This window comes from Perna viridis, chromosome 15 (genome assembly GCF_037379345.1).
Source record: "Perna viridis isolate PV_CMFRI_1.1 ecotype Kerala chromosome 15, ASM3737934v1, whole genome shotgun sequence".
NCBI lineage: Eukaryota > Metazoa > Mollusca > Bivalvia > Mytilida > Mytilidae > Perna > Perna viridis.
The window spans coordinates 5,905,332-5,932,477 of record NC_142459.1 but is presented as its reverse complement, the minus strand read 5'-3'; the positions used below and the strand labels follow the sequence as shown (position 1 = coordinate 5,932,477).

The 27,146-nt window shown below is 39.5% G+C and overlaps 1 protein-coding gene across 8 annotated transcripts in view; it reads right to left on the bottom strand.

Annotated features, from left to right (window-relative positions):
- Positions 1-306: 306 nt before the first annotated feature.
- LOC148596695 (uncharacterized) overlaps positions 307-27,146 on the bottom strand; it is a 44,426-nt gene continuing 17,586 nt past the window's right edge. For 3 of the 8 annotated variants that reach the window (XM_088563805.1, XM_088563810.1, XM_088563806.1), the window contains 15 exons: positions 24,490-24,588; positions 20,782-20,880; positions 16,550-16,648; positions 15,818-15,916; positions 13,266-13,364; positions 11,635-11,697; positions 11,359-11,374; positions 10,826-11,077; positions 8,734-9,249; positions 7,312-7,418; positions 4,715-5,920; positions 4,373-4,400; positions 2,390-2,661; positions 2,155-2,176; positions 307-1,743 (listed from right to left, as the gene is read on the bottom strand). In XM_088563805.1, the coding sequence (XP_088419931.1) occupies positions 1,463-1,743; positions 2,155-2,176; positions 2,390-2,661; positions 4,373-4,400; positions 4,715-5,920; positions 7,312-7,418; positions 8,734-9,249; positions 10,826-11,077; positions 11,359-11,374; positions 11,635-11,697; positions 13,266-13,364; positions 15,818-15,916; positions 16,550-16,648; positions 20,782-20,880; positions 24,490-24,588 (3,258 nt within the window). In that variant the 3' untranslated portion in view covers positions 307-1,462. The remainder of the gene's footprint in view (positions 1,744-2,154; positions 2,177-2,389; positions 2,662-4,372; positions 4,401-4,714; positions 5,921-7,311; positions 7,419-8,733; positions 9,250-10,825; positions 11,078-11,358; positions 11,375-11,634; positions 11,698-13,265; positions 13,365-15,817; positions 15,917-16,549; positions 16,649-20,781; positions 20,881-24,489; positions 24,589-27,146) is intronic. The other 5 variants (XM_088563812.1, XM_088563808.1, XM_088563809.1 and 2 more) reach the window with 5 other exon arrangements.

Here is a 27,146-nt window from a genome sequence, read left to right as displayed (position 1 = left end):
TGAAACTTCAGCAAGTAGACAGATTTGTTTTAAACGATATGAGTGTTGTCGAAATAAAGGCATCATATGTAAGATAACACGTAAGGGTGGGGGAGATGGTGAAATTTAACAGCATTTTTCGGTTCTTATTTTCACAACATTTTGTCATGTAATTAAATTTTCTTAAGTTTCCTCTTCGCCAGTAAGCAAAAAATTTACGAGTATACGTGTGTCGCCTTTTCTACGTCTTTTTTTGCAGTCCCCTTCTATCATTTTTAAATGAAGACTAAAATGAAAAGATTGAAATACATAGAGTTACAAATGAAATGATAAGTGCATATAATTTTATTTAATGAATACAAAAATGTCAAACTTTGTAAGAGTTAATCCAGGGACAATGAATAACAGACAAACACGACAAAGAACATAAAGTAACTAAAATAATATAGATAAAGTAACAAAAGTTAATGAACAACTCGTCGGACTCCACTAAAAAAAAATGGGCGCAAAGACCAGGTGCACTGGTAGGGTGCGTCCTCTGGTTTTCTAGAAACACCTGCAGAGTTGCTCATAAAAAGTCAAGTCCGGGGTATACGAAAGGAAAACTATAACATGTTGAAGATAACAGTTTTCATAGTAAAATATATTTCACCATAAGATCAATCGAACTAACGTATTCAATATCACTTCTTCAGACTACTAATGGTATGTAAATTATAAGTACAGCTCCATCTCTAGCTCAATTATGCATGTACATTACAAACAGCGTCTACATGTACAGCATGTGTACACGTGTACATACAGTGAAACTTTAAAAAAAAACACACCTCTGAATAATTCAAAATCAGTCTAAACGAAACTCCTTGACAGTCCCTACATATCAAGTTAAAATGTAGTTTTAATCTTTTTGAACCTGTCAACCAATTTCTAAGTCACAAAGAAAGGTCTCACTGTTAATATACAATTTAATATCTAACAAAGCACTCTATAATAAAATTGATATAAGAATAAAACTTGATGTAACCTTACAAAGCCAAGTACAAAAGACTGCAAAAATAAGAATAATATTATTTTCCTATTTCTCTTCGAATACATACAACAAATACAAATTTATCTGATAGCAATAACTATAAATTTCATCCTCACATCCACATAATAAATGAAAATCCAACCACATTACTTGACCACTTGGCCCCGTGCAGGTCCGGGTCTCAAAAGAATAGGCCTGCAGCAGCGCTAAGCTTGTCATAAAATGCGATTAAATAGTGCTCAGAACATTAGTCGGGGACTAGGGCGTGACATCTTTCCCAACACGGTGCACCACTATGGTTTGCGGTCAGGTTTTATAGCCGTATTATAGCGTGACAACCCCAGCATGTATCACGCCAGGGGTACACAACCCAGTTGACCTGTGGGCAGAGCGCCCTAGCCCTACAAAATAATACACAAATAAGTCATTAGCGTACAGTTTAAAAGAAGTTCATTATACGTCTGTGAAAAAAGCAGTTATGTTTAGACCAACATTGTTCATCGCCTGCGCAAGATCTCTGATACCGTTTTGAGCAAAATGTTTCTCTCTCCATTTGCCCAACACTTCTCTATTGATATGTACTATTTTGTATCGTTGCTGAATCATGTCAAGCCAGAAGGAAGCCTTATGACCAAGTTGAACTGACAATAACAAACTTTCGTAGATTACTTCACTTGCAATGGCATCCAGCATTTGATCTGTAGGTTCATGTATCAACCATTCATCTGGGACATCTAAAATAAATTGCCAAAAGCGCTACACATGAATAGTTCTATTGGAACTATTATTACTATGGAAACATCTGTATAATACTAAACTTCTTGTATATCTAAATTTACAGTACTGTTTAAATTCATACTTTAATAATCGACTGAAACTTTTGTTACATCATATCTAATGGCTTATTCAAACATAATAGATTGACTGTATTATTTGGTTTCAATTAATTATAAAATACACATACAAATCTGTATGGTTTACATTTTCACATCTCAGGAAAAAAAAACACTTAATTGCAAATAGTAAAAAGAATTAAAGAAAAAAAAAACCTATTTTGACGATAACATATATTTCGGTTTTACTTTATGACAACTGACATAAGTTATCGAGATATTGATATTAAACATAAATGTAGCAATACTCACGTAAAGGCTTATTTCTTGTCATCTAAAGAAAATAAAGCAATTATGTCGATAGGTTAATAGAATTAACAAAACAAAACAAAATAAACAAAAAACGCAGTTTGATTATTGTTTGGTGAAGCCGATAGTAGCTGATTACTTAATTAATTTAAAATTTTAAAAAGTTAAATTTCTGTTAACAGTATTCTTTCAGACATTGGTTTTTCATTCATTTTTTTTAAATTGTCGTTTGACATACCATACAAGCCACTTGGACATTCAGGCGTAGATCTTTGATAGCCTTTATAATGTCTCCAATGGTCCCATTTGTCTTCAGTTTCCATGTTCTCAAACAAAGAAATTTCACATTCAAGAGATTGCTCCCACAATCAAATTCAATGGCATCAATGTCAGTTTTCTTTAGTCCTAGAGTTATAACAAGAGAGTACATGTCCTCCCGGGTAAAGTGTAGAGCAAGATTTGCAAGATGAAGTTCTGTTGGCTTTGCAGTAAGATCCCCAACAGTCAAGTCTAAAATATAGATATAAATCTTCAACGTAAAAATATAATTACATGCCGTTTGATTATTTGCAGACCCATCGAAACCTGCCGGACCGTCGGACCTGTCCGGTAAAATTGTCCCGGGTCCGGTAAATACACGTTGCTTGTCGGCCCGGGTGTCCGATGTTTTTTTCTTACGTTAAAGAAGATTTTCTCAAGACTGAAGTGGTTTTTGTGAATAATAAAACTAGAACGTTTTAATAATTACGTAAATTAGTCTACAGTCTAGCGAGATAGTCAATCAATTTGATTGTAAACAATATGTAACTTCCGGTTCATTCGCTACACGTCATTTCGTCCTTTGATATATCGTCCCTGCCGTTGTCTCGCTACTCGTTTACATGTGAAACATGCGGTCATTATATTGTCAAAATAATAATGAAAAAAATAATAAAGTATATTTCTTTTACATCGAAATTGATAAAGATTAATAATTGAACGTCTGATAAAACAAATTTTCATTTGACAATGATGATGATTATGAAGACAGTGAATGTTTTGACTATCAAGATGAAATGTTGAATTTTGAAATGATTATGTTTTATGCCAGAGATTGAGAATAGATTTTATAATTTAATAACAATACTTTATTTCAAATTTAAAAAATCAACAATATATAATACAAAGAACTCAAAACAAAGTACACATGTTTCGTTTATGAAGACTCATCATATACACTCTAGCCAAAATGAATAATGGTGACAAATTAGCAAATTCAAGAGCCCATACCCAGTAGTTTTAAAATCAGCTTGATAATAAAATGTACTTTGAGATTCCCACCCCCAATCAAAAATGTTAGCGTGTCGATAAATTGTTCAGAGTTTTTTTCGGTCAGACAAGTCATCACCTTGTGTCTGACCGAATGTCAGATGTGCTTAAAAAAATTCGATGGGTCTGTATTTGTTCTAAATTCTTATAAAACTTTCTTACATTAGAAAATTGCGGAACATAACGTTCCTTCATAATGATATTGGTGTACTTTGCTTATATAAACTCCATAACTTTGTTTGTTTGGGTTTAACGTCCGAGCAGCAATATTTCAGCTATATTCAGACGATGAACATGAAATTGATGATAAAATGAAAAAGGGATGGGACACAAGGACAATGGGGTAGACAAATTTTGATTGCCACTGGAAATAGGGAGAGTTGGGTAGGGTCGGGCAATTTAGCCTCCTGTGGCGGAGCCCTATGGTTCCTACTCCGGGAGAATATCACAGTAGGGTTCTTTAACGTGCGAGGAACGTGGCATCTTTCCCAACACGGTGCACCACTATGGTTTGCGGTCAGGTTTTCCGTATTATAGCCTGACAACCCCAGCATGTTACACGCCAGGGGTACCCCATTCCACCACCTGGGGCACACATCCCAGTTGCTCTGTGGGCAGAGCGCTCTGGCCCCTGGCTAGGGTTCTGAGCACTATTTAGTCGCTTTTTACGACAAGGTTAGCGCTGCTGCAGGCCTATTCTTTTAACAGCCGGACCTGCACGGGGCAACTCCATAACTACATAGACGATTTATTTTCTTTGCGAGTTTGCTAGTTACTATTTTATTTTCAGTTTTATTGTTTGAAAATAATACTTCATTAGCAATCTGGCATTATGCTGAAAGTTCGAATGATTTTAGGCGTTTTTTTTTACATAAAAAATACTGAACCAAAAGATCAACATAATGTGTATTACCTTCACATTCGAAACTATGCACTTCTTTCTGTTGATAAAAAGAAAACATGAATTATGTACCATTAACGATGCTGTTCATTTCATATTTAATATCATTAATATTTTACCGTGTTTTTTTTTTATTTGAACTTAAAGTAGAACATGATGTATGAAATGGTTCGTACATGATGATAGCATTTACTGTCCTAATATAAATAGGCACATTTAAAAAAAATAATAATCACCGATAAATCTAAATCTATTCCTTAATTTCATTTTACATTTTTTATCCTAGTAAAGCGTTCAACCTTTCGTTAAAAAAAAATTGGTTATTTCTCTTTGGAAACAAATTGTAAGACATACCCTATCAACAAACCATCTACATCTGATTTCTTTTGTAAGTTTGTGCCCATGCATGCAGGCGAATTCGCAGGAACTTTCGTTGGTGTAGCATGGTGATGAAACCTCATAACAAGGAAATTCTATATGGAAAGGTACATCTTGTTTGATTTCTCCCTCTGATGACGTTAACTTGTAGCTTTCTAAGATACCGGTTAAGATGTCCGTTAGGCATTCCAATACCCCATTAGCGGTGTCTCGAAGTATGTAAAGCCTGGACGTGCTATGTAACAGAGCGATGTCTACTCTATCAGATCTAAGAATAACAACAAGATCCAGATTCTTTTTTACCTTGACAATTACCATTCCGGAAAACAATAACATCTTGTCGTTGTACCTTTGTACTTCATACAGGTCAACACAGGATGCAATTATCCTGTACCCAATAGCAGGTGGCAGTATGCTGCTGTGAAATTTAAATGATAAGCCAAGTGATCTGGCTTCGAAACTTCGTTCAAGATAGCATGTATCATTTACACTTTTGACAAGACTAGGCACGTAGAAGGAATCTGACTTTATCAAATCTCCAAATTCATTGTACATTCTGGGTGTGGCTAAAATATCAAGGTGTCCCATAAGTGACAGGAGGTATTGCTTGTATTGCATGAATTTCGTATAGCCCTTCCAAATGTCATAAATGTCTCCTCTCTTCACAAACCCATGCTGGTGAACGGTTTTAAGGGTTTTCAGTCGGTCACCTTTGCAGAACCGCTTATCTGTTATCAAAGATCGTAGAGCATCCACCAAAAACTTTGGTGATATGACTATCTGCTCACTAAGGTCTGGTAAAGGAAAGTAGATGATTTCCCCTTGCGAATGGTTGATCTTAAGAAAAAGCTGTAGTTCATTTTCCGATAGGCTCTGTACTGGGTTGTTCTGGTTTATACTTCTCATTTTTTCCATCGACATAATTGCGTCACCCTTCTCTACGGCTCTGTTAATCATCATTTTGAGGTAAATCCATGATTTAGGTAGTTTTTCACCCCAGGATGGCTGACTGTAGAACAATTCAACGAGAACTTGTTGTAACTTTTCGTAATTTGGGTCTTTTGGATCCATTGCATTGAGGAATATCTCGTATTTTAGGACCAAATGGTTGATTGCAGGCGTGTTCTGAAACATCTTTTCAATTTCGCTTAAGATGGTCCGCACCTTTCGATCTGTCTCACCCTTTAAAATGATTCATAAAACATCAATAGCTTTCTAACAAAAATATCAGACGAATGTTCATATGATGTTTGCTACATATTATTGTATATACAGACCTAGGGGAAGGGGCACTTCTTTTATCGAAGTTATGTTTCTATATGTATTTTATGTCTAACGTTTGCCTTTTATGTACATTTTTATATGTAAATAATTGTTTGTTTTAATTTCATTATTTCAGGAAGAGACTTTGATCTTGCTTTTAATATTTTCCTTACATTAAATGTTCTTGCCGTGATGTAGCCCTGGTCGCCGAAACGGCATTAAACAACAATCAATCAATCAATCAGTTGATCCTTACACGAGAATGATCTAAATGCTGAATACACACGTTTCAATGATTTATAAGAGTTTTGTCCCTTACCATAGGTCGCGGGTGTTAAAAGAATAGGTCTGCAGCAGCTCTAAGCTTGTCTAAAAGGCGACTAAATAGTGCTCAGAACCCTAGCCGGGGGCTAGGCGCTCTGCCCACAGAGCAACTGGGATGTGTGCCCCAGGTGGTGGAATGGGGTACCCCTGGCGTGTTACATGCTGGGGTTGTCAGGCTATAATACGGAAAACCTGATCGCAAACCATAGTGGTGCACCGTGTTGGGAAAGATGCCACGTTCCTCGCACGTTAAAGAACCCTGCTGTGGTATTCGATAGGAGAAGGAACCTTTGCACTCCGCCACAGGAGGCTAAATTGCCCGACCTTACCCATCCCCCTTTTTTCAGTGGCAATCAAAATTTGTCGACCCTATTATTCTTGTGACCCATCCTTTTTTTTCATTTCATGTTCATTTTATCATCCGTTTCATGTTCATTGTCTGAATATAGCTGAGATATTGCTGCTCGGACGTTAAATCCCAACAAACAAACAAACATACCATAGGTCTACCTCCTTAAACCAATACACAGAACTATATCAAAACCTTCTTTACTTGCTAATAGCTTTTGTTTTATTTGTAGAATATCTAACATCTTATTGGCTTCAAGAATTTAGTATCGATTGAAATAATATTTCTGAATTTTTACTTGTCTTTTAAAACAGTATTTCGGATGATGAATAATTAGTAAACTTCCAAAAATAAAAAAAAAATACACATTCTGTTAACATTCATGGTCCTTAACATGTGGCCAATATTTAATATATTTATAATTGCTATTTATTAGCTGAAGATTTAACTATATACTTTCAGTTTCCTTTATGCAAAAATAGAGGATGTTGACAAAAAAAAACGCTATATATTAAAGCTGCACATGACCAATGACCACGATAAAAAACATAATTAGTCGATTATTTTATTTCTAATGACATATTTTCATGAATTTGTTATCGCCGATTTTAATGTTGATATACAGAAACAAGATTACCTCTGGAACTTTGTCTTTATGGGTGAGTACAACCAGTATTTTTGGAAAATTGCCTGAACTTCCTTTTGCGAAGGATACTATTGAGCTAACCCAGAAGAGCGTAAATTCTGGAATAAAACCAAATTTTGCAATGTTACAAGATAGTTGACTTCCCTAACATGCACTAGGTTCACTGTCAATTAATAATTATTGGTTTGTTCGTATTGATAACCAAGTCCTCCAAAAATGAATACACTTTTAACTTGTTAAACAGAAAACCTTTGTCTCGTCGTTGATTTGCATAAATCATTACAAACAAAGTTTTTAATCCCGTTTTAATAGTCCTCCGAGACGCGTTGCGAGGGGCCATGGTAATGCTGGGCGGCCCCATGCAGGTCTGGGTGTTAAAAGAATAGGCCTGCAGCAGCGCTAAGCTTGTCGTAAAAGGCGACTAAATAGTGCTCAGAACCCTAGCCACGTTCCTCGCACGTTAAAGAACCCTACTGTGGTATTCTCCCGGAGTGGGAACCATAGGGCTCCGCCACAGGAGGCTAAATTGCCCGACCCTACCCACCTCTCCCTATTTCCAGTGGCATTCAAAATTTGTCGACCCCATTGTCCTTGTGTCCCATCCCTGTTTCATTTAATCATTTCATGTACATTTTATCATCAATTTCATGTTCATCGTCTGAATATTGCTGCTCGGACGTTAAACCCCAACAAACAAACAAACAAAGGGCGCTCTGCCCACAGAGCAACTGGGATGTGTGCCCCAGGTGGTGGAATGGGGTACCCCTGGCGTGTTACATGCTGGGGTTGTCAGGCTATAATACGGAAAACCAGACCGCAAACCATAGTGGTGCACCGTGTTCCTGCACGTTAAAAAACCCTACTGTAGTATTCTCCCGGAGTAGGAACCATAGAGCTCCGCCACAGGAGGCTAAATATCCCGACCCTACCCACCTCTCCCTATTTTCAGTGGCAATCAAAATTTGTCGCCCCCATTGTCCTTGTGTCCCATCCCTTTTTATGATCATTTCGTGTTCATTTTATCATCAATTTCATGTTCATCGTCTGAATATAGCTAAAATATTCCTGCTAGGATGTTAAACCCCAACAAACAAGCCTTTTCATGTTCATTTTATCATCCATTTCATGTTCCTCGCCAACAAAGAAACAAACATAGAAAATTTCCGTAAATTTAAAGTTTTCCGCATTTTTTTACACGGGGGACATTGGAACGCTGTTCTTTCATTTATTCACAAATACTTTTCTTAGTACATGCTTTTTAAGGTTTCAACGAAGTCAGACAGGATCTAATGTTTTGTTCATATAAGTTACAACGGTTTATGACCTCATACCGTCAATATTTATTCTTATTCATACGGTTTTTATATATTTATAAACTGACCCACGAAATTGGAACTGCCAACTTACACTTACCTCGTGAGGTTGGTCTGTCAAAGCGCCCTGGAATGAATGATTCAGTATCAATCACATCATCAAAGCGTCTACTTCCGTCTAGAACTAAAATATAGATGCCTCTATATGTAAGAAAGGATTGGTGGGTCGAGTAGAATGCTGACTGCCCACCGAAATCCATCATATTGATGGGGGCCACGGATCTGCTCAGTAGACCCTTCTTTCCTCGCCGAACGGCTTCTTTTTGTAAATCATCGATCGTACGTATTTCGGCTTTCTCAATACCCAATTTCTGCTTTAACCATTGCAGTTTCGATTTCTGGTTATCTTCTTTGTTGTCAGTTGGACAATCGTATTCCTTTCGTACCGTGCTATCGTCGAATTGCCAACTACTCTGTCTTTTGGTAGGTGTCACAACCTCAGTACATTCGTCTCGATCATAAACATCTTCAATTTCATCTAGAGCGTCTAAGTCTCGATGGACTAGTTGTGGCATGCTCACTAGATCTTTAAAGGCCAAATCTTCAGCATCAAGCGCTTGAAAATATCGAATTGGAAAGAGAGATAATTTTTGCTCTTAAAATATTACTGACTGCTGAATCTTATCCAGTTCAATTATCAGGACACACAGCATTAATTGACAGATTAATAGCACTTGGGCTGAGATAACCTGAAATACGATTTTCAGGAAACCCAATATCTTGCATAAATCAATAAAATTATTGTAATAAGACTGGAATAATTTAATATTCTTCCTACCTTTTAAAACACGTAGTACAATTTTCCAAACACTCAAAACGAGGCTCAACAACATTCATCGATTAGAAAGCCTGATTTTATATGGAATAGAACACAAACGCCGCTCCAATTACTTACTACTTGTGAGAAAACAAATGTATACTGCAACTCTTATCCACCAAAATATGGTCAAAGTCCTACTTTAAGGCCTATGAAAAATGTACCCCATTCCACCACCTGGGGCACACATCCCAGTTGCTCTGTGGGCAGAGCGCCTAGCCGCCGGCTAGGTTTCTGAGCACTATTTGGTCGCCTTATACGACAAGCTTAGCGCTTCTGCAGGCCTATTCTTTTAACACCCGGACCTGCACGAGGCGTATATGCATTATAAGTATTTGTTTAAACCATATATCGACTACCCTATATCATACCTATAGCACTGTCGCATACCTTACAGCGCACCCCTTCACAGACCATACCTAAAATATGGTTAAAGTATATAATATAATGATTGATTGATTGTTAAGGTTTAACCCCCGAGCAGCTGTAATCAGGTGATGAACATGAAAAGGATGACAAAATGAACATGAAATGATGATCCTGATGGGATGGGACGTAAGGATAATGGGGTCGACAAATTCCGATAGCCATTAGAAAAAGGGAGTAATGGGTATGGTCAGGCAATTTAGCCTTCTGTTGCGGAGCGCAAGGTTCCTACTCCCACCGCCCCATGCAGGTCCGGGTGTCAAAAGAATAGGCCTGCAGCAGCGCTAAGCTTGTCGTAAAAGGCGACTAAATAGTGCTCAGAAATCTTGACGGGGGCTAGGGTGCTCTGCCCACAGAGCAACTGGGATGTGTGCCCCAGGTGGTGGAATGGGGTACCGCTGGGGTTGTCAGGCCTTAATACGGAAAACCTGACCGCAAACCATAGTGGTGCACCGTGTTGGGAAAGATGCCACGTTCCTCGCACGTTAAAGAACCCTGCTGTGGTATTCCATAGGAGTAGGAACCTTTGCGCTCCGCCACAGGAGGCTCGGGGTCTTTTTCCAGTGGCAGTCAAGATTTGTCGACCCTATTGTCCTTGTGGCCCACCCTTTGTTTTTCATTTCATGTTCATTTTATCATCCATTTCATGTTCATTGTCTGAATATTGCTGCTCGGACGTTAAACCCCAACAAACAAACAAACAAATCCTACTCCTACCGAATTAGGCTACTGCAGGCCTATTCTTTTAACAACCGGACCTGCACGGGGCTATAATATATGAACATGACATGTTAAAATCAGTGGCCCTTGGGGTGATATAGGAGTCACGGGTTGATACAGCATATGCACGTGATACAGATTTTGACATGTAATACTCAGTATATAATACCTTCTAAAACCCATGTTCTGTTTTCTTTATCTACTGCTGCTCTATAAATATGTAAATCTATACCCTCGGTTGATTTCCTCACTTTACTAGGTTTTTTTCCTCTCAACACGGATATGATAGCAGTTTTTCCTACCGCTTCGCACCCTACACACATAATTTTCCCGACGAATGACAAATAAAAGCCTGATTTTAGGCTTGAGGTGAATGTAGCGCCGTCATTTGTGGACAGGTACAATAGTTCTTTTGGTAAACCTAAAGTTACACATTATGATTGGTAATTAACATTGTTAATATCGTTATATATATTACAAAGACAATCTACAAATAAATGTATACAAACATGTATAAAATTACAAATGAAATTCAGGCTATTAGAACTACCGTCAAATGTTTAAGTTAGTGGCCTTAATTTATCGACAGTACACAAGTAATTAAGAAAAACATTTAAAACCTTTCTTGGTACTTAACCTCAATTTTCATGTAAAATCAACAAGACCTATACATAATTCAAATAACGAAAAGAAATATTTTACCTGATGCCAGTATTTTCTGTAAAATAAAAATGCAAGCTGTTAAAGTTTCCAGTGATTCACTCTTTATAAATAGTATTGTTCTTTTTTTCTTTATAATAATTACTGTCGATTTAATGTATTAATGTATGATACAAGCTGGTTTTTTTTTTCATTATAATAACAACTCTGGGTCTAATGTATGATACGAGCAAGTTTCTTATGAAAAAAAAACATCATTTACCACCTAAAAATGTGCAGCGAAAGAAATGTATGGTAAACTGACATAATATAAAGTACCTTATAAAGTTTAGATACATTTTGATGTTTGTAATCGTCTGCCAGATCTAGGGGTGTCATTCCCTAAAAAATAAATGAATTCTTACAGGATTTATTCCAGATTTTCGGGACCTGGAACGTTGAAACATTGTTTCTTAAAAGAACATGCCTGCAGCAGCGCTAAGCTTGTCGTAAAAGGCGACTAAATAGTGCTCAGAACCCTAGCCGGGGGCTATGGCGCTCTGTCCACAGAGCAACTGGAATGGGGTACTCCTGGCGTGTTACATGCTGGGGTTGTCAGGCTATAATACGGATAATCTGACCGCAAACCATAGTGGTGCACCGTATTGGGAAAGATGCCACGTTCCTCGCACGTTGAAGAACCCTACTGTGGTATTCTCCCGGAGTAGGACCCTTTGCGCTCCGCCACAGGAGGCTAAATTGCTTGTTTGTTTGTTTGTTGGGGTTTAACGTCCGAGCAGCAATATTTCAGCTATATTCAGACAATGAACATGAAATGGATGATAAAATGAACATGAATGAAAAAAAAGATGGGTCACAAGGGTGATAGGATCGACAAATTTTGATTGCCACTGGAAAAAGGGGGATGGGTAAGGTCGGGCAATTTAGCCTCCTGTGGCGGAGCCCTATGGTTCCTACTTCGGGAGAATACCACAGCAGGGTTCTTTAACGTGCGAGGAACGTGGCATCTTTCCCAACACGGTGCACCACTATGGTTTGCGGTCAGGTTTTCCGTATTATAACCTGACAACCCCAGCATGTAACACGCCAGGGGTACCCCATTCCACCACCTGGGGCACACATCCCAGTTGCTCTGGGCAAAGCGTCTAGCACCCGGCTAGGTTTCTGAGCACTATTTAGTCGCCTTATACGACAAGCTTAGCGCTGCTGCAGGACTTCTTTTAACAACCGGACCTACCCACCTATCCCTATTTCCAGTGGCAATCAAAATTTGTCGACTCCATTGTCCTTGTGTCCCATCCTTTTTTCATTTTATTATCATTTCATGTTCATTTCCTCATCAATTTCATGTTCATCGTCTGAACATAGCTGAAATATTGCTGCTCGGACGTTAAACCCCAACAAACAAACAAACAAACTTCCCTGTTTTAAAATGATCCGATAGAACAGTGTAGTGAATAGTTGTAACCTTTTGAGATGTAAATATATGTACAGTATTTATTTGTTTTTATTGAACCTACAAGGAGTAATGACCCAACCAGCGAATGTTTGCCGAGTGGTGTAGCGAGTTTGACTTAGTGCAGGTGGGATTGCAATATATGTCAAAAAAGTTCGAGTTTGGAGTCTTAAGGTACATTTCAAACTCGGGAATAAATGCAAGAATGCAGACGATGAAAAGTTAGACGCTCTAGACTACTTGATCAACTAGGCTGTATAAAAAAATGCTTTCATGAACCGAGTGATACTTCCTCGTAAGTAAATATAGAGTATGAACATTATATATGTATAACAGAATCGTATTTTGGTAGTGCTGAGGTAGGATATTGGTTATCCGAAATTATATTCATTTTTTCCATCCTGTAGTGAATGTTGATTATATTTAGAAAATTCAGTTTTAAAAAAAATATTTAATTTTGTTTTTAATACATATTATACATAATCCTTCTTACCATTAAATCCTTCATGTCCATTATCGCACCATTTTTAAGCAAGGCAACAGTGATAGACTTAGAACCAGACATAGCAGCTAAATGGAGGGGCGTTAATCCCTAAAATAAAGAGTAAACGAATTTTAAAAAGCGTAACAGTAAAGCTTGATTCTTAAGCTATAGAAATGGTGAAATATTCACAAGATGACAACTCTATTTTCCTGATTTTCCGTCACAACCATTCACATAAAGCGATCAAAATGAAATGTATTGATCGCGGATGTACTAGTGATATACTGTCGCTAATTGAATAAAACTGTCTTCGTATAAAATGATTTTGATTGATTGTTGGGGTTTCACACCCGTGCAGGCCCGGGTGTCAAAAGAATAGGCCTGCAGCAGCGCTAAGCTTGTCGTAAAAGGCGACTAAATAGTGCTCAGAAACCTAGCCAGGGGCTGGGCGCTCTGCCCACAGAGCAACTGGGATGTGTGCCCCAGATGGTGGAATGGGGTACCGCTGGGGTTGTCAGGCCTTAATACGGAAAACCTGACCGCAAACCATAGTGGTGCACCGTGTTGGGAAAGATGCCACGTTCCTCGCACGTTAAAGAACCCTGCTGTGGTATTCCATAGGAGTAGGAACCTTTGCGCTCCGCCACAGGAGGCTCGGGGTCTTTTTCCAGTGGCAGTCAAGATTTGTCGACCCTATTGTCCTTGTGGCCCACCCTTTGTTTTTCATTTCATGTTCATTTTATCATCCATTTCATGTTCATTGTCTGAATATTGCTGCTCGGACGTTAAACCCCAACAAACAAACAAACAAATCCTACTCCTACCGAATTAGGGCTACTGCAGGCCTACGTGGTGGAATAGGGTACCCCTGGCATGTTACATGCTGGGGTTGTCAGGCTATAATACGGAAAACCTGACCGCAAACCATAATGGTGCACCGTGTTGGGAAAGATATTTCAGCTATATTCAGACAATGAACATGAAATGGATGATAAAATGAACATGAAATGAAAAAAAACGCTATGGTTTGCGGTCAGGTTTACCGTATTATAGCCTGACAACCCCAGCATGTAACACGCCAGGGGTGCCCCATTCCACCACGTGGGGCACACACCGCAGTTGCTCTGTGGGCAAAGCGCCCTAGCCCCCGGTTAGGTTTCTGAGCACTATTTAGTCGTCTTATACAAGCTTAGCGCTGCTGCAGGCCTATTCTTTTAATATCCGGACCTGCACGGGGCTTGTTTGTTTGTGGGGTTTAACGTCTGACTAGTAATATTTCAGCTATATTCAGACAATGAACATGAAATTGATGATAAAATGAACACGAAATGATGATGAAATGAAAAAGGGATGGGACACAAGGACAATGAGGTCGACAAATTTTGATTGCCAATGGAAATAGAGAGAGGTGGGTAGGGTCGGGCAATTTAGCCTCCTGTGGCAGAGCCCTATGGTTCCTACTCCGGGAGAATACCACAGTAGGGTTCTTTAACGTGCGATGAACGTGGCATCTTTCCCAATACGGTGCACCACTATGGTTTGCAGTCAGGTTTTCCGTATTATAGCCTGACAACCCCAGCATGTAACACGCCTGGGGTACCCCATTCCACCACCTGGCGCACACATCCCAGTAGCTCTGTGGGCAGAGCGCCTAGCCCCCGGCTAGGGTTATGAGCACTATTTAGTCGTCTTATACAAGCTTAGCGCTGCTGCAGGCCTATTCTTTTAATATCCGGACCTGCACGGGGCTTGTTTGTTTGTGGGGTTTAACGTCTGACTAGTAATATTTCAGCTATATTCAGACAATGAACATGAAATTGATGATAAAATGAACACGAAATGATGATGAAATGAAAAAAGGATGGGACACAAGGACAATGAGGTCGACAAATTTTGATTGCCAATGGAAATAGAGAGAGGTGGGTAGGGTCGGGCAATTTAGCCTCCTGTGGCGGAGCCCTATGGTTCCTACTCCGGGAGGATACCACAGTAGGGTTCTTTAACGTGCGATGAACGTGGCATGTTTTCCCAATACGGTGCACCACTATGGTTTGCGGTCAGGTTTTCCGTATTATAGCCTGACAACCCCAGCATGTAACACGCCTGGGGTACCCCATTCCACCACCTGGCGCACACATCCCAGTAGCTCTGTGGGCAGAGCGCCTAGCCCCCGGCTAGGGTTATGAGCACTATTTAGTCGCCTTTAACGACAAGCTTAGCGCTGCTGCAAGCCTGTTCTTTTCACACCCGGACCTGCACGGAGTTGTTGTTGAGTTGAAGCTAAGAAGCAAATTTTTTTGTCTATTTTGCGATTTCGTATTACTGACAGCATAGACATCAAATCAAATAACATGTGAAGTACTTTACTGACATATTGGTCATCATTTTAGAATTTATGAATTAATTTAACTGATTGTCTACACCACTTAACATCTTTCAGTACGATAAACAAATCAAGGTTTTCACTGAATGACAATGAAGAAAGAGAAAGTTGAAATATAACGTTAAATGTAACGATACTAATGAGAGTTAGAAAAACGTAAAATCATTTTCATAAATACCGATTTATTCTGTTCGTTTATTAGAGGCCGAGCTGAAAGTAAAAGTAAGACCACTGCTTCATTTTTCTCGCAGGCAGCTATGTGCAAAGGTGTTTCTCCCTGAAACATCCGACAAAAAGAAATATACAACTAATAAACTTACTTTGGCACAAGTTTCGTTAACGGAATGCTACTGATTGAAAAAAAAATTAACTTAAATTCATGATTTAATTTATAATGCATCCAATGTCTACAATTTTGATTGAATGTTTAAGTTAATTTTAATGTCTATGTCTGTACTCAAATAAAACAATTTTTTTCGTGTCGTTTCCCGTTCACACTCTAATGCATATCATTTTAAATTCTAAATAAAATTCTGACACTTTGACATATTTGCACTACTGCCTGACAACACTTTTTTTTAAAGTACAAAAATTTCCTTGTCTTTTATGTCTACCATAATTTTCATTACGAAAAATATCCAAGGTAAAGTTCAACAAACAATTGTGAATAATTTTAGTAACGCATTTCCCTTTGCTAGCATTGATGCATATGATTATATAATCGTTCCTCTTGATAATTGTTTTTTTTTCATCCCAAACGGTGCTAATCTTTAGTAAATCCTTTATAATTTATTTTTGCATATATTGTTTTTAAAAAAATATACGCCTAAATTTTTCATTGGTTTCAATGGTCATACGCTTATTTTAAAAAAGCTCATTGAATATAGAAAAATGGTTTTATGATAGTTACAGATTCGTTCTTGACATTTAGTAAAGCTCCTTTGGAGATTAAATGTGAAACAGTAGATTCACACCCTTCTTTGACTGCAATGTGTAGAGGGGTGTCTCCCTGAAATGAAAAGTATTATACAATTAGTCCAGTTTGTTTGTTGGCGTTTAACGTCCGAGCAGCAATATTTCAGCTATATTCAGACGATGAACATGCAATTGATGATAAAATAAACACGAAATGATGATGAAATGAAAAAGGGATGGGACATCAGGACAGTGGGGTCGACATACTGATTGCCACCGGAAATAGGGAGAGATGGGTAGGGTTGGGCAATTTAGCCTACTGTGGCGGAGCCCTATGGTTCCTACTCCGGGAGAATACCACAGTAGGGTTCTTAAACGTGCGAGGAACGTGGCATCATTCCCAACACCTTGCACCACTATGGTTTGCGGTCAGGTTTTCCGTATTATAGCCTGACAACCCCAGCATGTAACACGCCAGTGGTACCCCATTCCACCACCTGGGGCACACATCCTAGTTGCTCTGTGGGCAGAGCGCCCTAGCCCCCGGCTAAGGTTCTGAGCACTATTTAGTCGCCTTTTACGACAAGCTTAGCGCTGTTGCAGGCCTATTCTTTTAACACCCGGACAATTAGTCTACGCTACGTATATATTGATAATATAGGTAAAACATGTTTTAAATTGATGAAATCTCAGAAAACATACAAACACAAAATATACTATTTCAGTAGTAGACTTACGGTAAGGCAGGAAATTCTAATTGAAAGAATTACGTCACTAGAACATTAGAATGACTTACAGTATGCAAGTTTCCAAGTGACACTGATATTAAATGACGACAATTCCAAACAAGGGTTCAATTACTTGAGCAAAGATGACACCCTTAAGCAAATCCGCTCTTTTTAAACTCGGATATTCAAGTATTGAATAAATATTTTAAATTGGTTCATTGATGCGTATATCTTCCATTAAGTGGTAATTTTCTTTTGATTGATTGATATTGATTATAGGGTTTTAACGCCCGAGCAGCAATATTTCAGCTATATTCAGGCGAGGAACATGAATGGATGATAAAATGAACGTGAAATGATGGAGATGAAATGAGAAAAGGGGATATGGCACAAGGATAATATGGTCGACGAATTTTGATTGCCAAAAATTGATTGATTGATTGTTGGAGTCTAACGTCCGAGCATGGAATTGATGATAAAATGAACATGAAATGATGATGAAATGAAAAAAGGGATGGGACAAAAGGACAGTAGGGTCCACAAATTTTGATTGCCACCGGAAATAGGGAGAGATGGGTAGGGTTGGGCAATTTAGCCTCCTGTGGCGGAGCCCTATGGTTCCTACTTCGGGAGAATACCACAGTAGGGTTCTTTAACGTGCGAGGAACGTGGCATCTTTCCCAACACGGTGCACCACTATGGTTTGCGGTCAGGTTTTCCGTATTATAGCCTGACAACCCCAGCATGTAACACGCCACAAGAAAAGGGAGGGATGGGTAGGGTCGGGCAATTTAACCTCCTGTTGCGAAGCGCAAAGGTTCTTACTCCTATCGAATACCACAACTGGGTTCTTTCACATGTGAGGGACGTAGCATCTTTCCCATCACGTTAAATCACTATGGTTTGCAATGATGTTTTCCGCATTATAGCCTGACAACTCCAGCATGAGGTATGCTAAGCGTACCCCATTCAACCACCTTGGATAAAACAACTCAGTTGCTCTGTAGGAAGAGTGTTTTGAGCATTAAGTCGCCTTTACCACAAGCTTAGGGCTACTGCGGTCGTATTATTTTTAACTTCCGGACTCCCATTTAATTTTTAACTGTCATTTACAATTTTGTTAAAATGGGTCCCATTTCTTCACCTCTTTTGTGGTATTTTATTTACACTACATCAAATACTTTACTAAGATTGGACATTGCCTAAAATGCTGACCCTTATTACACAACCAGCTTGAAATGTGAACATGCTGTCCGCCCGTTCGTCTATCAGACCGTAACAGCTGAATGGAATTTGAGGAAACTTACATACAATTTTTACCACATGATGCTTTTGTGCACCTTCTTTCTTTGTTTTTCCATCTTAGTCCCTTTTTGGGGCCCAGTGCAGGTCCGGGTGTTAAAAGAATAGGCCTGCAGCAGCGCTAAGCTTGTCGTATAAGGCGACTAAATAGTGCTCAGAAACCTAGCCGGCGGTTAGGCTCTCTGCCCACAGAGCAACTGGGATGTGTGCCTCAGGTGGTGGAATGGGGTACCCCTGGCGTGTTACATGCTGGGGTTGTCAGGCTATAATACGGAAAACCTGACCGCAAACCATGGTGGTGCACTGTGTTGGGAAAGATGCCACGTTCCTCGCACGTTAAAGAACCCTGCTGTGGTATTCGATAGGAGTAGGAACCTTTGCGCTCCGCCACTGGAGGCTAAATTGCCCGGCCTTACCCATCCCCTCTTTTTCCAGTGGCAATCAAAATTTGTCGATCCTTGTGACCCATCCTTTTTTTTTCATTTCATGTTCATTTTATCATCCATTTCATGTTCATTGTCTGAATGTAGCTGAAATATTGCTGCTCGGAGTCGGAGGTTAAACCCCAACAAACAAACAAACCCTTTTTGGGTTTCCCGTTGATTGGTTGATCGAGGGAGGGAGTGGAGCATCTTTTATTCAGGAACTTCTAAATGGAGTTCCATGACACATTCAAATCTTATTTTATTCAATTGCAAAATAAAAAAAAACAACAACAAATACAAATATTAAACAGAAAAAAAAACACGATCTGCTTCATGTATAATGGAACCACCCTGATTCGTCGTTAGTAAATGTATTGATACTTAGTAAAAATAACGAAAAGAAACTTGCAATCTGAAGATGTTGTCAGGTTGTCAGGCTATAATACGGAAAACCTGACCGCTAACCATAGTGGTGCACCGTGTTGGGAAAGATGCCACGTTCCTCGCACGTTAAAGAACCCTACTGTGGTATTCTCCCGGAGTAGGAACCATAGGGCTCCGCCACAGGAGGCTAAATTGCCCGACCCTGCCCGCCTCTCCCCATTTCCAGTGGCAATCGAAATTTGTCGACCCCTTTGTCCTTGTGTCCCACCCCTTTTTCATTCCATCATTTCATGTTCATTTTATCATCAATTTCATGTTCATTGTCTGAATATAGCTGAAACATTGCTGCTCGGACGTTAAACCCCCAACTAACTGAAGATGAAATATTCTGCATAGGGGCAGCTAAATATCAACCACAAATGTACCTGTCTTCACTATAATGGCGTCCGTTTGTTTACCATAACTTGAGTATAACCTATCGAGTGTTCTTTTAAATTTGAACACATTGCGCCTAGGGACAACTCAGACGGCCCTTTAGTTTTTGGAGATTAGCCTTACCCTATTATATGAAAAAAATGGTTCAGACTTATCTGCAATGCCACGTTCCTTGCACGTTAAAGAACCCTGCAGTTGTATTCTCTCGGAGTAGGAACGTTTGCTTGTTGCATATCATAAGCACGGGATTTTTACGCTCTTATTCTGTGTTATTCTCTGGGATTAGGAAATGGGGCTCTGCCACATGAGGCTAAATTGCCCGATCCTACCCACCTCTCCATTTCCAGTGGCAATCGAAACGCATCGACCCTATCATTCTTTTGCCCAATCCCATCATTATTTCATGTTCATTTTATCACCTGGATATAACTAAAATATTGGTGCTCGGGCGTTAAACCCCAACAATCAATCAATTGCAAGACCAAGCAAATAATTGTGAAATAATAGCGCCATTTCCACTAAACAAACTTGTTGAAAACTTATAACGTTAACAAAAATGTTGTCATCATCTGTTATTTAGTTGTCTGGGTTAAAACCTATATTTAACACCGTTTCGTTTGAAATGCGCTGTATCAAGTCAAGATCATTGCGCTACCAGCTCCTCCGGTGGTATAATATCTATTTTGCCAGATTTATTTTGGACTTTACTTGATTGTGAAACGGATTAGTGTTCGGTAATTTTGTTATCACCCATATTTCAAATCCAAATCTTATTATATTTAATAAATCTTACCACATACATTCACCATAATACAAATATACCTTTTTCAACAATAAACAAAGCGGGGATCTTTGTTTCCTATGGTTAAATTGAATTGGAAAAAAAACAACAACAAAACATGAATATAACGTTAATGCAAATAAATGAATGAAGGTTGTAAGATCATTTTTACCGATTTATTCTGTTCGTTTAGTAGAGGTTCACATGAAAGTAAAAGTATCACGACAGACTCTTCATTCTCCCGGGCAGCTATGTGCAAGGGTGTTTCTCCCTGTAACAGCCGACAGAACAAAATATTTAAAAAAAAATAATTAACAACATCCACAATTTTGTAAGTGCTTTATGAACAAGTTTCTTTAACTTAATGTCATTAATGTAACAAAAAGTATAAAAAACAAAAAATATTTTTTATGTTATATAGCAAGAATACAAATATAAAAAACATTTACATGTTGGCCTTTTTTAGCCATATTTCAGTAAACATATAAGTGCATAGGATTTTAAATCTCAATAAAGTTAACATGATGAAAAGGTACCCGATGGTATATCTATTTTTAACTTTATGGCCCAGCGTCAAATGATTTAAAATATGCTTGAGACTTGGGAAAATGTTTAACTGCCATGCCAGTGCACGTCTTTGAAATTGATTGCATAATAAACAGTTAAGAATTTCATCAGACAAGTATTTTTTTACGTTTTTGTGGAGCTTGGTACTGACTGCAAGGTGCAATGGTTTATAAGTTCTCATCCTGTGGCAAGAGTTTTTAATGTTGTATGAAAAAAAGGTAGGCAAAGGCGTCAGAGCACATTTTTTTTCTAGGTATATTGAACTTGTACCAAACTTATATTAGAAGTGATTGTTCAACAACATGTAACAAATTATATTGTTTGTTCGTTTCTTGGGGTTTAACGTCCGAGCAGCAATATTTCAGCTATATTCAGACAATGAACATGAAATGGATGATAAAATGAACATGAAATGATAAAAAAAAGGATAGGTCACAAGGACAACAGGGTCGACAAACTTTGATTGCCACTAGAAAAAGGGGAGATGAGTAAGGTCGGGCAATTTAGCCTCCTGTGGCGGAGCGCAAATGTTCCTACTCCTATCGAATACCACAGCGCCCCGTGCAGGTCCGGGTATTAAAAGAATAGGCCTGCACAGCGCTAAGCTTGTGAAAGGCGACTTAATAGTGCTCAGAAACCTAGCCGAGGGCTAGGCGCTCTGCCCACAGAGCAACTGGGATGTGTGCCCCAGGTGGAGGAATGGGGTACATCTGGCGTGTTACATGCTGGGGTTGTCAGGCTATAATACGGAAAACCTGACCGCAAACCATGGTGGTGCACCGTGTTGGGAAAGATACCACGTTCCTCGCACGTTAAAGAACCCTGCTGTGGTATTCGATAGGAGTAGGAACCTTTGCGCTCCGCCACAGGAGGCTAAATAGCCCGACCTTACCCATCCCCCTTTTTCCAGAAGCAATCAAAATTTGTCGACCCTATTATCCTTGTGACCCATCCTTTTTTTTTCATTTCATGTTCATTTTATCATTCATTTCATGTTCATTGTCTGAATATAGCTGAAATATTGCTGCTCGGACGTTAAACCCCTACAAACAAACAAACAAAACAAACAAACGAATACCACAGCAGGGTTCTTTAACGTGCGAGGAACGTGGCATCTTTCCCAACACGGTGCACCACTATGGTTTGCGGTCAGGTTTTCCGTATTATAGCCTGACAACCCCAGCATGTAACATGCCAGGGGTACCCCATTCCACCACCTGGGGCACACATCCCAGTTGCTCTGTGGGCAGAGCGCCTAGCCCCCGGCTAGGTTTCCGAGCACTTTTTAGTCGCCTTTTACGACAAGCTTAGTGCTGCTGTAGGTCTATTCTTTTGACACCCGGACCTGCACGGGGCGGTGGAATGGGGTACCCCTGGCGTGTTACATGCTGGGGTTGTCAGGCTATAATACGGAAAACCTGACCGCAAACCATAGTGGTGCACCGTGTTGGTAAAGATGCCACGTTCCTCGCTAAAGAACCCTGCTGTGGTATTCGATAGGAGTAGAAACCTTTGCGCTCCGCCACAGGAGGTTGAATTGCCCGACCTTACCCATCCTCCCTTTTTCCAGTGGCAATCAAAATTTGTCGACCCTATTATCCTTGTGACCCATCCTTTTTTTTTCATTTCATGTTCATTTATCATCCATTTCATGTTCATTGTCTGAATATAGCTGAAATATTGCTGCTCGGACGTTAAACCGCAACAAATAAACAAAAAGACAAATTTTGATTACCACTGGAAATAAGGAGAGGTGGGTAGGGTCGGGCAATTTAGCCTCCTGTGGCGGAGCCCTGTGGTTCCTACTCCGGGAGAATACCACAGTAGGGTTTTTTAACGTGCGAGGAACGTGGCATCTTTCCCAACATGGTGCACCACTATGGTTTGCGGTCAGGTTGTCCGTATTATAGCCTGACAGCCCCAGCAAGTAACACGCCAGGGGTACCCCATTCCACCACCTGGGGCACACATCCCAGTTGCTCTGTTGGCAGAGCGCGATAGCCCCCGGCTAGGGTTCTGAGCATTATTTAGTCGCCTTATACGACAAGCTTAGCGCTGCTGCAGGCCTATTCTTTTAACACCCGGACCTGCACGGGGCTCTGCTTTTCTAGAAACACCCGCCGAGTTGCTCATAAAAAGTCAAGTCCGGGGTAGACAAACGAGGAAAGGAAAACAATAACCCGTTGAATAAATCAGTTTTCATGGTGCAGATGGATAGACCATAACGATGCATGAGTTCATGATGACGACCATAAATCTTCTGTAGTGATTGACTTCAATCTTGTAGCAACATAACCCTGTTCCAGAAGCCTATTTGTTAATAGTTCTAGTGCGATACAAAAAGTTTGGAAAATATTGAAATATTGGAAAATATCAATTCGTAGATTCTTGATTTCGTGGATTTTATAACTGCATCATACATTGGTATTGGAAATTTCCTAGTTGTTTGGAACCAAATTTCTTGGTTTACAAAACCCAAGAAAGTTCTTACCCCCACGAATAATAATACTTATACAGTATAACATTTAACGGTTTCTCTCAATAATATCATTCTTTTCCAAAAGGCCCCTTGCAGGTCCGGGTGTCAAAAGAATAGGCCTGCAGCAGCGCTAAGTTTATCGTAAAAGGCGACTAAATAGTGCTCAGAACCCTAGCCGAGGGCTAGGGCGCTCTGCCGACAGAGCAACTGGGATGTGTGCCTCAAATGGTGGAATGAGGTACAACCTGGCGTGTTACATGCTGGGGTTGTCAGGCTATAATACGGAAAACCTGACCGCAAACCATAGTGGTGCACCGTTTTGGGAAAGATGTTACGTTCTTCGCACGTTAAAGAACCCTACTGTGGTATTCTCCCGGAGTAGGAACCATAGGGCTCCGCCACAGGAGGCTAAATTGCCCGACCCTACCCATCTCTCCCTATTTCCAGTGGCAATCAAAATTTGTCGCCCCATTGCCGTTGTGTCCCATCCCTTTTTCATTTTATCATTACTTCATGTTCATTTTATCATCAATATCATGTTCATCGTCTGAATATAGCTGGAATATTGCTGCTCGGACGTTAAACCCCAACAAACAACAAACAATCTTTTCAAAAGTGTGAGATGTAAAGAGATCGTTTGTAACCCTAGTTCGAATATGATTTAAGAAAACCCTAATTTACATCAACATTTTTAAAGTTGCAGTTATGATAAATGATGTTGAAATTATAATTAATGTTTTTAAGTCAACGTTAAGTGTTGTATATTTTATTTATATTCAACAAGTTTATTCCCCTAAAACTCACAGAATGGAGTAAAATAAAAGTAAAACTCACAGATTCGTTCTTTTCATTTAGGGGAGCACCTTTTGAAAGTAAGTTTGAAACAATAGATTTATCACCGGTCCTGGCTGCAGTGTGTAGAGGTGTGTCTCCCTGAAGAAAAAAAAATAATGAGATTTGTACTGATTGTTTAAAATAAAAAAACATTGATAAAATGAACATGAAATGAAAAAAAAGGATGGGTCACAAGGATAATAGTGTCGACAAATTTTGATTGCCACCGGAAAAAGGGGGGGTGGGTAAGGTCGGGCAATTTAGCCTCCTGTGGCGGAGCGCAAAGGTTCCTACTCCTATCGAATACCACAGCAGGGTTCTTTAACGTGCGAGGAACGTGGCATCTTTCCCAAAACGGTGCACCACTATGGTTTGCGGTCAGGTTTTCCGTATTATAACCTGACAACCCCGGCATGTAACACACCAAGGGTACCCATCCCAGTTGCTCTGTAGGCAGAGCACCTAGCCCCCGGCTTGGTTTCTGAGCACTATTTAGTCGCCTTATACGACAAGCTTAGCGCTGCTGCAGGCCTATTCTTTTGACACCCGGACCTGCACGGGGCAAATGTTTTATCGAAGTTATGTTTCTATATGTATTTTATGTCTTAGGTTCACCTTTTATGTACATTTTTCTATGTAAATAGCTGTTTGTTTTAATTATTTTATGAAGAGACTTATCTTGCTTTTAATATTTTCATTTCATTAAATGTTCTTGCCGTGATATGGCCCTAGTCGCCGAAACGGCATTAAAATATAACAATCAATCAAGAAATAATAAAAAAAACAAACAAATAATGATTGATTGTTGAGGTTTAACGCCCATGCAGCAATATTTCAGCTATATCAAGGCGATGAACATGAAATGGATGATAAAATGATCATGAAATGAAAATTGGCAAGGGCCACAACTATTAAGGGGTCGACAAATTTTGATTGACTGGAAATAGGGAGACGTGGGTAGGGTCGGGCAATTTGGCCTCCTGTTCCGGAGCGGACTGGTTCTTATTCCCGGAGAATACCACAGAAGGATTCTTTAACATGCGAAGAACGTGTCATTTTCCCCAACACGTTGTACCACTATGGTTTGCGGTCAGGTTTTCCGTATTATGGCCTGATGACCCCTTTCACGACAAGCCTAGCGCTGCTGCGGGCCCATTCTGTTGACACCCGGACCCGCATTGGGCAAAAAAAAAAGAAATCAAATGAAATAAAAACAAGTAGACAAATAGATAAAGAAAACAAGACAAATCTAAATCTATGCGAAAAAGATTGATTGATTGTTGGGGTTTATGCGAAAAAGTAGCAATGTAAAATGAAGACCTCTAATATCTGTGCATATAATATTACTTCTTTTCATGTCTGTAGGACAAAACATATTCCTAAGGAAGCAACCGAAGTCCTTGTATCATATTTATAAACCCACCTTATGTCCAAGATCAAAATGTCAAAAAGAAAAATACTTCCCATTCTTTACACATCTCTAGAAGAACAATATTCATGGAAAAAATCGTACTTCCGATACTTCTATTTTTTTTTTCAAAAATATTCATTTTACTGCTCCGTGCAGGTTCGGGTGTCAAAAGAATAGGCCTACAGCAGCGCTAAGCTTGTCGTAAAAGGCGACTAAATAGGACGCTCTGCCCACAGGGCAACTGGGTTATGTGCACCAAGTGGTGGAATGTGGTACCCCTGGCGTGGTGCATGTCAGGCTATAATACGGAAAACCTGACCGCAAACCATAGTGGTGCGCCGTCTTGGGAAAGATGTCACGTTCCTTTCCTCATACGTTAAAGAACCCTGCTGTGATATTCTATCGGAGAAGGAACCTTTGCGCTCCGCCATAGGAGGCTAAATTGCCTGACCTTACCTACCCCACCCCCTTCTTCTAGTAGCAATCAGAAATGCTCTACTCTATTATCCTTATATCCCATCCCTTTTTTTTTATTTTATCATCCATTTCATGTTCATCGACTGAATATAGCTGAAATATTGCTGCTTGGACGTTAAACCCGAACGGGCAATCATTTGATATTTCAAAATAATTACTATTACAAAGAACAAATCATCGTAAAATACCCCATAAAGGATCATCAGTGATATATATTTAGTTTTACAAAAAAAAAAAGATTGGAAGCCTAAAGAAGTGTTTGATGGTGATTTGAATAGGAATGTAATTCTAAGTGCTACTAACATCTTAAATGACAAATGCTACAAAAATTGTCCGGTGTTTGTCCGGTGCAGGTCCGGGTGTTAAAATAGGCCTGCAGCAGCGTTAAGCTTGTCGTAAAATTTGTTTGTTGTTTGTTGGGGTTTAACGTCCGAGCAGCAATATTTCAGCTATATTCAGACAATGAACATGAAATGGATGACAAAATGATCATGAAATGAAAAAAAAAAAAAGGATGGGTCACAGGGACAATAGGGTCGACAAATTTTGATTGCCACTGGAAAAAGGGGGAATGGGTAAGGTCGGGCAATTTAGCCTCCTGTGGCGGAGCGCAAAGGTTCCTTCTCCTATCGAATACCACAGCAGGGTTCTTTAACGTGCGAGGAACGTGGCATCTTTCCCAACACGGTGCACCACTATGGTTTGCGGTCAGGTTTTCCGTATTATAGCCTGACAACCCCAGCATGTAACACGCCAGGGGTACCCCATT